This window comes from Homarus americanus, unplaced genomic scaffold, assembly GCF_018991925.1.
Source record: "Homarus americanus isolate GMGI-L3 unplaced genomic scaffold, GMGI_Hamer_2.0 scaffold50924, whole genome shotgun sequence".
NCBI classification, from domain to species: Eukaryota; Metazoa; Arthropoda; class Malacostraca; order Decapoda; family Nephropidae; genus Homarus; species Homarus americanus.
The window spans coordinates 4,222,726-4,234,764 of NW_024718094.1; the positions used below are offsets into that span (position 1 = coordinate 4,222,726).

Consider the following 12,039-nt stretch of genomic DNA (forward strand, 5'->3'; position numbering starts at 1 on the left):
GGAGACTTAAGAACACATCTGACTGTGTGGTTTATCGTATGATAAAGATGACAGTTAAAATAGCATGGGAAGAACAGTTACTCTGCAGTAGTTAGCCGTCGTTTCAAATCTAGTTTAGGGAAAGAAGTTTAAAGAATCTTTGAGAAGCGAAACTCCCTCAGTAGCAGGTCGTCTGAGCTTTTAAGTAATCACAGATAAAGACAATAGAATTGAATCTGTGAATATATATATATATATATATATATATATATATATATATATATATATATATATATATATATATATATATATATATATATATATATATATATATATATATATGTGTGTGTGTGTGTGTGTGTGTGCGTTTTATAATTTGAAAATGTAAATTGAAATAACAGTGATGATGGATGTCGGAAATTACTGTCTATTAACAGCCACATAATTATGACCAAGGCCGGGCTAGAGTTCTCAGTTTCATGTCAGTTTTTTTCACAGTTGGAAATATATATACAAGGCGGGGCACATTTTACTATAGGCTACAGTTCCGCACTTCTATTAATGCAAGAAACTGCAACATAATTTAAATAATTTCTATTAACTACAGACGTGAAATAAACACATTCTTATATTGTTCTTCAATTTCTACAAGAGTAAATATATTTAACTATATACAGTAAAGTTTAAAAAAATGCGACAAAGGTTACTGTGCAACTATACATATGACTTCCTTCATCTTCTATATTGTGTCGTAATGTGATGTGCACGCATTATTTTTTTTGGGGGTGGGGGTTATCAAGGCTGGGATAATTTAGATATGAACAACAAATAAAATATATTTAGGTTAGTTGTATTGCTGATGAAAAAACTTCGGTATACAAAGGTATATGGATTAGGAAGTAAGGTTGAATTTAGGTGTGTGGGTGGAGGAGGGTGAGGCCAGGTCGTACCCGCACCGCTAGCACATAGGGATGGAACCTTGGTGTAGGCGATTCTCCTTCATCTCGGGGCGGCGACTGTGCTGCTGACGAAGACACTGACACTAGTGTGGGAGACGACGGCGATGAAGAAGAGGCGGTGGTGGAGGGTATTGATGGCTGTGAATGTATGACGGGAAGTGGCGAGCGACGAAGACCTGAAGGAGAAGAATAAGACAGAGGAGAAGGTGAAGATGACGTAGAGGAGTTGGATGATGCTGGATGAGGAGAGTTGGGTGAGGAGGGAGAGGAAGGAAGTGTAAGATAACGATACCGGAGAGATGTGTCTAAGGTGATGCAAGTGTCATGGGGGGAGAGTGGAGAACGTCTCTGGCTGTTGACGGGTCTGGTGGTGCCGTTCCTTGGGTTGTTACTATTGTTATTACTGTTATTATTATTGTTGTTGTTACAGTTGTGGTCGTGTTGCTGGTAGAGTGAGTCGTCTTGTCTCTGCTGCCACTCCAATACTGAGTTAAGTAGCTTAATGTATTTGATCGTCAGCCTCAAGATTTCATTTTTGGAGAGTTTCTTGTCTGGGGGGTGAGTTGGGACGAGGCGGCGCAGCTCTGCAAAAGCGCCACTCACGTTCTGTTGTCGCCATCGCTCACGGGTGTTTGTGAAAACCTTCCTGATGGTGCGCTGAGGCCCACCAACACTTCGTTCCTCCCCTGACCCTGCTTCGCTCACCACCACGCCCCCTTCACTCTCCCCGCCATCACACCCTGAACCTGCAAAGAACATCAAAACTGTTAGCTATATATTAATTATCGGCACTACAGGTCTGTCGAAACATTATCTAATTTACTGTTACGACAGTAAACATTAATATTTAGTTTAGGTATTATATTATAGAACAATAGGGATTATGATTATTGAAAATTACTCGTGAAAATTAGTTAAGGCTTGGCGGATCTCGTTATTGTTTTGTTTTTAAGGCGTATGCACCTCATGGACTTCTGCTTCCTTCCATTTGAGTCGACGAATTCAATGTTTTTATTATCTTGTGCAAATATATTTTACCATCTACAATAGGAAACGATTACTGTGCAACTATAAATTGCTCCAACAACACCAAAAGGAACAGAAATTTGTATTTCTTCCGATTTCCGAAGGATCCAGAGTGGTGAGTCGGAAACTTATAATTATGTCAATGTTGACTTCATTAGTTTTTATGAGCTCTTTCTTTATATGATGCATTTAGTATTTATAACGATCCACACTTCAGAAATGCTAGTTAATTGACATCAGAGTATCAATAATATGTATGGAATGAGTAAGATACTGGTATATTGTCGAAAATATAAGGCTTGAACTTTTTAATTTTGGGTCAGTATTTGTTTTTAGGACCACCCACGACTTTTATGGATGAAATTATGTTTTTCCTGTATATTCCAACGTGTTTTGAATGTATTTCATATTAATTTCCTCAACAAATATACTATAAGGAATATGCAAGTCATCCCTTGTGAATCAACTTAACCCAGAAACAAATGAAATTCATGGAAACCTTACCAACCCAACCTAAACTAACCCAGGAAGCTGATTTCACTCAGTTTTCTTACCTTAAATTACTGAAGGATAAAAAAAAAAAGATAATCCACGTGGCTAGTGTCATACATAAACATCTCAAGGCGAAGAAGGCAACGGTATAATAGCCTTGCAGTTGCTCTCAAGAAGGCAAGTTAAACTCACAATAGAAAACCCAAAACACACCAGAATATATAGATTTATTGTTTTAATTTTGGAAACGAAAAGAAATATCCCAAGTATTAAACCGTAGGCGGTCCTATAACGAATGTTAACAAAGTTTTGACTGCTACAGCTAAATCATACAAATTTTGAATACTAGGCTATCGTAGACATTCAGTAGAGTACAACCACGGAACTATATTGATTTCTATAGAGATAGAACAAAACGAAATAAATATACAGGTACTATCATAACGGTGCTCTGGTTGGTCAACAATATTATTAATGTTTTGGAGTACTCTAGTAGGTTGTTAATATCAAGAGGTAAAATTATCCTAAATATGAAAGAAATTTTAAACGAAGATTTCCTGCATAAGAGGATTTTCACTCAACGGGATTACTCTAAACAAATTATCCTGTTAATTAGGGATTAGCTTATATGCATTTTATCTAGGGTAAGGATTCATTATTTTATATTGCTACCATTGAGACACGTGGTACTTGTGCTAAGGGTTCTGTATTATATTTAGAGGAAGCAGCACATCAGTCGTTTTACCCCCTCTTCCGTCTATTCATCCCGAAAAGATTTTAAACCTATTTACTGTAATCCTACAGTTTAGTCGGATTTAATTAAAATTTAAAGGGTAAATTGCGTATTATGATATGATGAATATTAAGGTCACAACTTGTATGGGTACAGGACTTGTATATGCATATTTGTCATCACTGTAGAAAAAGCGCTCTCTACCAAATTTAAAGTCAAGGTCACTGGAAGATGAAAGGGGAAATATCTCGGGAATATTACGCTTGTCTCGAATGCACACCGCCGAACGTGAGACTTTTCGACGAACACGAAACAAATCTGAAACATTGAGAAGTGCTGACTAGGTCTCACTGTGTGTACGCCCTGAGCCTGGCCGCACTATATATGTATATATATATATATATATATATATATATATATATATATATATATATATATATATATATATATATATATATATATATATATATATATATTTGTGAACTATGCAGGAGACTCGACTCACATACCCTCTCTCTTATATACTCGCATTCCCTGAGACGGTAAGACCTCCGCCGACAGGTCCCCAGCGGCCCAGCCATCCCTTCCACATCGTCCCTCCCTGATCAAATATCCCTCATAATAGAGACAGACCTGGCCCTTGACATTATTAAAGACCTACCACGCTTTGTCATAAACAGTTGAACTGTTCAGGGAACCCTCCCTCCACACACTCATTCTCCTTTCACTACAAGTAACTTGCTAACACAATCAGCTCGTAAAGTGTATAAGTTAAAGAAGGCAGATCAGTGGCGAAGAGAATAAATGTAAGTAAAGGTAAAGAAGCTGAAAATATATCCAAACCCATAATATGAGATTCTAATCCAAAATAAAAAAATGCACAGGTTATAAACAGGAAAACCAGGATAAGTGAAGCCTATAAAATTTAAAACAAAAGACAACCAAGCCAATATTTATTGTAACAAAACCTCAACTGAGAGCCTCCGTCGTTACTTGTATATATTTACAAACACCGGATTCACAAATTTTTAGTTTAAGAGCAGACGACAACAAGCGGCGTCAAGGGAGAATTCTCGGCAGAATATTTACGGTAACAATTTAGATCTTTGTTTATATGGTCTTCTTTCTAAATCTGTGTTAGAGCGTAAGTTTCAAATCCCAGGGAAGAGTTTAACATAATAAACTGAATCTATAGGTATCGGTCACTCAATCCGCCAATCTGAAGGTTGGCGACCACAGCCCTCCATGCGCTCCAGACGCTTTATTTGTTAGTATTATTTTTTTAACAATCCTCTGAGATTTTGCATCTCACTGGGGACCCAGCTTTAAATTTCATTCATTCGTCACAGTCTTTGCTTTCCCCTCTCCTTCTACCCTCGACTTTGCCCATTAATATTTTTAATATTATCCACTCATCCTTTTGTCTGTTTGATCAGTATCAGTATAAAATATCGGTATCGGTAAAAACGGGTATCGGTGCCTCCCTATCAATTAAAAATATATTTTTGTACCACATATTTATTCGGATGAGTTTCGATAATTATAAGTCGAGGTGTAGAAAACTACATCAGGTATTTATTGAAAATTGTTTTCACCTCGAGATATTAACAATTGAACACATGCCTCTCCTGACTCAATAAACACTTATCATAGAGGAGAGGAATGAATATAAAGTGTAAAGTTGTGAAGGTAAAGAAAGGACCTGGGCCTATCCTGATGTATGAGTGTGTGTGTGTTGTGTGTAAGATATATATATATATATATATATATATATATATATATATATATATATATATATATATATATATATATATATATATATATATATATATATATATATATATATATATATATATATATATAAGCATATTAATGAGTGTGTAAGTTATAGTGTACATATGAGTGTATGAGTGTGTGCGTATATACTAACCGTGTGAGCGTCGCCAGGAGAGGTAGCGGGAGTGGTGAGGATTGGAGGTGTAAGCGGTGCCTCCTCCGGGAGTGTCGTCGTCGGTGGTGGAATCGCGGGTGTCGTCAGACAGGTCGTCACCCAGGTCTAAGTCGCTGCTGTCGCCGCCGCTACACCCACCCACACACCCGCCCACACACCCACCCATACACCCCCCCAGCCCGGGTGGCGAGTTCTCGTCTTCCACCTGAAACATCACGGGTATTAAATAAGTGTCATGAATATACAAACACTATACGAGATATAGATGAAGGTTTTGAGGGAGATATGACAACTGTGAAGATATGATAGTGTTTCCATTGTTATGCTTATATAATACAATAGTATAGATACATATCTCCTATCTACTGTCATAAATTCATCAGAAAGTACTGTATACAGCCACATGTAGACAGTATGGAAGCGAGTGTAGGTTAATTCTTTGTTTTAGGGGACTTATTTCTTGAAAGTATATTTAATTTCAACCAATGATTTGTACTGTATATGTGTAGGCGGGGGTGGGAGAAGGAGAAGTATGGAATGGAGGCCGCAGTCAACTATATAGGTCGTAGTTGTGTACGCCCATCTCCATGATAAACCTCCGTTTTTATCACATATCCTCCGTTCACAGTCCCCACGACACAATAACGAATAGTAATGATTTTAAAAGAATTAAGGTTATACAGGTAAATGAATATTCTAATACATATAGCGAGTTCTAAGTGTGAATCTGGTACGCGGTATATCAGCAAGGAAAAAAATGAGAACGGAAGATAAAGTGGTTTTTTTTACAGTACAATAACGAGAGTGGAGGATTTTTTTTTACAGTATACTCTAGGAAAGGTTCAGGGTTAACCAGCAACCTAACAAAAAAACTATAGGAGAAAACTTACATTTTACCTCAAGAATAAATCAAATCAGGTGAAGGATTTACACTTTTGGGATAAAAACACATAAAGTTGAAGGGAATGTTATTTTCTCACTCTTCTGGTAACAGAAACATCTTCAGTGTTAGTGGAGTACACTAACCTTGACCCTAGTAAACTAAGAGTGACTTCATTTCAATTTTGGGCACAACACACTACTGTAAATAGCTATATGCTCCATGATGAATCTTGTAAAATCGAAACATGGATCAGTCCTTACAAATTAACAGCTGACTGCCTAGATAACATAACCGGATTTCCAGAGACCAACCGTATGACCAGGATGGAAACCTACAAGGCTTTTTCCTGTAAAAGTAATTAGCCCTGATGACACCCAGTAACTTCCTACTTAATGAACATTATAATGATAATAGTTTTATAAGGTGGTAATTATTTAAAAGAATTATTCCACTGTATTGAAGTTTGTCTTTTTTCCTCCTCCAATACCCCAAGTCCTGATCAAATACTGTACAGTACTAAGATAACTACTGTAAATAGTATCACGAGAACTGTATTTTTAATCCTGTTTTATCTTCTCGTTTCAGTTCTCTCGTTGTGCATCATTCATGTGATCATATAGATTTGTGTTATACATTTGTTTATTAATAAACATGTTACATACAGTTAAAGGTAACTCATTAACTTTATAAATATTGAAGTTAACACAAATCCTCTATCTTAAAACAGGACGTACTACACCAATAAATTTTAGTGCATATTCATATTCTTATTAAAATATACATATAACTTTTTATGTAATATAATATATATGTGTGTAGCAATAATAGAACCTGTGTGTGTAAAGTTCACGCGCGTCTTATGGTTCTTGAACGTTTGAAAATTATTGTAAATATGGCCACCCTGAATTGTATAGAATAAGACAATGCCTACTTCTGTGATATGCCGAAGTATGTATATTACCGTACTTATTGTACTTTAATTACATATTGATAAGAAACTGGCTTAAGCAAAATACTTCATCCTGTTCCAGAAGGTAAAGTTCATACAGCAAGGGTCGCGATACTTTTTGATGGGTGTATGTACGAATAATATTCCTCATGGTGAGTTATGTAATAATCCACCTGTTTGGTTTAACTAAAATAAAACTAAAATAAAGTACAGAATATCGTATTTTTTTATGCTTCTAGTATACTGTAGGTGCTGAGCTAAGTAAATGTATCTACTGTATAGTTAATGTGGCTACTGACGAAGGAACACAAGCGCTGGTGGCTTGGCTGTGTTATGTCTTGAGGGGCGGTCGAGGCCACGTTTGTCATGACTAACAATATGTCAAGGATAGATTGATAGATATTCAATAAAACCGTCGCACAAGTCCACAGTATTTCACCATAAACCGCAAAGTTATAGACAATTTACATAGCTCAGGTATACAAACAATTTAGTGTATATCGGTGTATTTGGTGTATACAGTGATGATGTTAAGAATTCTTAAAGAAACCTGACTGTAACATTTCGCGAACAGTCTACGGTTTCTGCCATTACACGTCTGCACGATGTTCTTTCATCAATAATTCACTTATTTTCCCAGTTCTCGATTTTCCTTATACCAATTCTCCATTTGTCCTTTCACTTCCTATTTCTGATTTTCTCATTTATTAAAGCTCATTTTTCCTTTTCTTAATTTTCTTTGATTTTCCTTTCTTATCCAAATTCTCTTTTTTTCTAATTGACTTTTATATTTTCCTGGCCTTTAAATTAACTGCAGGAGTGTGTGTGTGTGTGTGTGTGTGTGTGTGTGTGTGTGTGTGTGTCACCTTGTCCATCATCTGGCCGGCAGGAGTGTATAGTCTTCCTTGGGGGTAATTATAATCCTTTGTGACTACAGCTTAAGGAGTCCTTCGCCACCCTCCTTCGGTCACCGTCACCAACACGTCACCTCCCCGTGTAGGCCTCCTGGTCAGGTCCTCGTCACCTGACCCCACCACTTGACACAAAAGCCACGGAAACAATCACACCAGATTCACTTACCAGTTTCCCCTCACCGGCCATGACACCAGGAAAGCCATTGTTGACAAAGGGAAGAGCCGGGTGGGCGGGGCTGAAACGCCGACAGCCAATCCCGTGGTTAAGCGTTATCAGACATCGCTTCCCCGACCAATGGGAGACCAACGGGGGTGACACGTGTATGGAGATTGGTCAATGTTTACAAATATGAGGGAAGCGTATTGATTTTAAATGACATATTAGATTCTCATGGAATATAAAACTGTTTCCCATGGGTATTATGGACGCAATTTGCTGGTTATTACGCTCTTCAATTATGATAGTGCGGCCGGAGCAGCCCTTAACGCCGGGATTATGGTCACCAGCACAAATATCTCATGAATTGGAAATCAGTTTGGCACATGTGACTTACTGAAGAGATTATTATTGGGCGTTGAGAGCAAGTCTTGTTTTGTTATAATTGCGCTATTAGGTTGGTTTTTGATAACTTAATTAGTATTTCAATTTATTATCTAGTCTTTGAGAGTTTGTATGACTTTTATCTTTTGAGTATTACAGATTATTGAACTTGTGTTTCCTTAACCTCTCCTGTAAAAGGAAGGTTTAGTTCCCTGAGGCAATTGAATGAGATTAATGTATGCGTTTTATGCATCAGTAGTAGTAGCAGTAGTAATAGTAGTAGTAGTAGTAGTAGTAGTGGTAGTAGTTGTACTAGTAGTAGTTGTAAGAGAAGGAGGTGGTTAACGATATTTCTTACCTTATAACAAGTTCATCATTACGTTCTGTACAAGATGACATTACTGGCTTCTGTTTTTCCCTTCCTTTATCATTCTCTTCTTCGTTCTTCCCATATTCTCATCTTCATTATAAGTTCTCTGTTTCCTTTTGTTATTATTATCTACTTGTTATCTTACTATTCTTCCTTATCGTCTTGTACTTGACACCATTTTCTATTCCTCTCTCTCTCTCTCTCTCTCTCTCTCTCTCTCTCCTCTCATTTCACAGGTTCCTCCAGCATCTTTCCTCCCCCACCTCCCCTCACCACTTCCTCACGCCTCCCCTCACCTTACAGAACTTCTCTCCTCTCACCTCACAAATCATATCCTCCCTTCTCCCACCCCCTTCTCTCCCCTCCCCCTTTACCTCACCTCTCATATCCATCTCACCACCTCCCTCACCCACCCACCATCTTGCCTCACTATTGACCAGCGTTCGGTGCTTCAGATCCTGCGCCTGCTGCCTTAAACCCAGGTGATGCTCATTTCACTGTGTGTGTGTGTGTATTTTCTTCACTATATTTATGTATATTATGTAATTCTCATTCGTTTGTCTTTGAGAATATCTTTGTTTATTTACTGCATTATATTTTTTTGGTATTTATTGCGAGTAATATTTTTGTGTAAAATAAGGAAGATTAAGAGTCTGGGAGCGCGGGGCGGGAAACTATTAGTGGGCACGTGACCACCACACTCCCATAATCCTCCCCTACACCAACACCCACCACACACACCCCTACACCAACACCCACTACACACACCCTCCCCCACACACCCACCACACACCTCCACCATCCTCTACACCAATACCCACCACACACCTCCACCATCCCCACACCACCACACCCCCCACACACACCCACCACACACCCCTCCACACACCAACACCCACCACACACACACCCTCCACACCCCACACCACACCACACACACACCCCTCCCCACCCACCCCACACACCCAACACCCACCACACACACCCTCCCCTACACCAACACCCACACACACCCACCACCACACACCCTCCACATCCCCTACACCAACGCCCACCACACACACCTCCCCACACCACACACCCTCCCCACACACCACCACACACACACCTCCACCATCCCCACACCATCACCCACCACACACCCCTCCCCACACAACACCCACCACACACCCCTCCACCATCCCCACCACACCACACACCCCCCACCACCCCCACACCACACACCACCCACCACACCCCCACCACCCCACACCAACACCCCCACACACACCACAACACCACCACACACACACCACCCCCACACCCACCACCACACACACCACACACACACACACACACTCCACCACCCCCTACACCAACACCCACCATACGCACCCTCCACCACCCCTACACCACACCCACCACACACACACTCCACCACCCCCTACACCAACACCCACCACACACACACCCTCCACCACCCCCTACACCAACACCCACCACCACACACACCTCCCACCCTCCCCTACACCAACACCCACCACACACACCTCCACCATCCCCACACCAACACCCCACCACACACACCCTCCACCATCCCCTACACCAACACCCACCACACACACCCTCCACCATCCCCTACACCAACACCCACCACACACACCCTCCACCATCCCCTACACCAACACACACACACATTATCTCCCTCAGTCTCTCCCTCACCACACCTCCCATAAAAGGCTACCTAATCCTGTTTCAATTGGCAGTCAACAGAGTATGATATATTATAGCACTGGACCTTTAACTTACAACACCTTTAATGCTCTTCCACTGGACCTTTAACTTACAACGCCTATAATGCTCTTCCACTGGACCTTTAACTTACAACACCTATAATGCTCTTCCACTGGACCTTTAATTTACAACACCTATAATGCTCTTCCATTGGACCTTTAACTTACAACACCTATAATGCTCTTCCACTGGACCTTTAACTTACAACACCTATAATGCTCTTCCACTGGACCTTTAACTTACAACACCTATAAAGCTCTTCCACTGGACCTTTAACTTACAACACCTATAAAGCTCTTCCACTGGACCTTTAACTTACAACACCTATAATGCTCTTCCACTGGACCTTTAACTTACAACACCTATAATGCTCTTCCACTGGACCTTTAACTTACAACACCTATAATGCTCTTCCACTGGACCTTTAACTTACAACACCTATAATGCTCTTCCACTGGGCCTTTAACTTACAACACCTATAAAGCTGTTCCACTGGACCTTTAACTTACAACACCTATAAAGCTCTTCCACTGGACCTTTAACTTACAACACCTATAATGCTCTTCCACTGGACCTTTAACTTACAACACCTATAAATGCTCTTCCACTGGACCTTTAACTTACAACACCTATAATGCTCTTCCACTGGACCTTTAACTTACAACACCTATAATGCTCTTCCACTGGACCTTTAACTTACAACACCTATAATGCTCTTCAAAAATAATCTTAAATCCTCGGATACTGTTTTGAGAGAATAAGTATAACACGTACAGGTATTTGTGTCATTTACGTAAACATCAATGATTTATGTTATTTATTTCACCGTGTGTCTTCTCTCTTTTCTTAACTGATTACTTGGTACTGATACACTTGAGGATCTATGTGGAGAGTCACAATGATCGCCCGCACAAGGTGGTGGTGGTGTGTGTGTGTGTGGAGGTGCGTTAATATGAGTATCGTCATTGTCACTTTAGTTGAATGACTGTTTAGAGCTTCTTAACACTTTGAGAACACAACAGTCACCCGCCTTCAGGAGTGGCAGTCACCCCGTCTCCAGGAGTGACAGTCACCCCAGCCTTCAGGAGATCATTCACCCGCCTCTAAGATTGACAACCACCAGCCTCCAAGATTGACAGCCACCCGCCTCCATGAATGACGTTCACCCCGCCCAGCTAACACTTCTCAACAAGGTTCTAACACCCTCACCACGCACTCACACTGTACACCACTTCCTCTCTGGGTTATCTTCTCATCAAACATACTATAGGCTTACATATTAGTTTATTATACAGTTATATTTATACGAACAAATACATACTGTAGACCTGTTTTGGGAAATTTATTCTTGTTTCATCATATTGCGAATTATCAAAGGTTCCGTGTTGCATTGTTTACTTAATTACATATTTTTCATTTTCACACTGTAATGCTAATGAAATTTGCCAACAATGCTTGTACCGTATCAC

The 12,039-nt window shown here is 39.8% G+C and overlaps 1 protein-coding gene across 1 annotated transcript; it reads right to left on the reverse strand.

The window, feature by feature from the left end:
• Positions 1-326: 326 nt before the first annotated feature.
• Positions 327-8,073, reverse strand: LOC121859182 (probable myosin light chain kinase DDB_G0279831). The gene is made up of 3 exons (XM_042355931.1): positions 8,053-8,073; positions 5,120-5,345; positions 327-1,684 (listed from the first exon to the last, which is right to left on the reverse strand). The coding sequence occupies exons 1-3, from the start codon at positions 8,071-8,073 to the stop codon at positions 891-893; spliced, it is 1,041 nt and encodes a 346-aa protein (XP_042211865.1). The 3' UTR covers positions 327-890.
• Positions 8,074-12,039: the final 3,966 nt, after the last annotated feature.

Coding starts and splice junctions, on each gene's coding strand:
- LOC121859182 (XM_042355931.1), bottom strand. CDS start 8,073: ATGGCCGGTGAGGGGAAACTG. Junction 5,346..8,052: donor TGGCCGGTGAGGGGAAACTG/GTAAGTGAATCT, acceptor GTGATGTTTCAG/GTGGAAGACGAGAACTCGCC. Junction 1,685..5,119: donor CTCCTGGCGACGCTCACACG/GTTAGTATATAC, acceptor TGTTCTTTGCAG/GTTCAGGGTGTGATGGCGGG.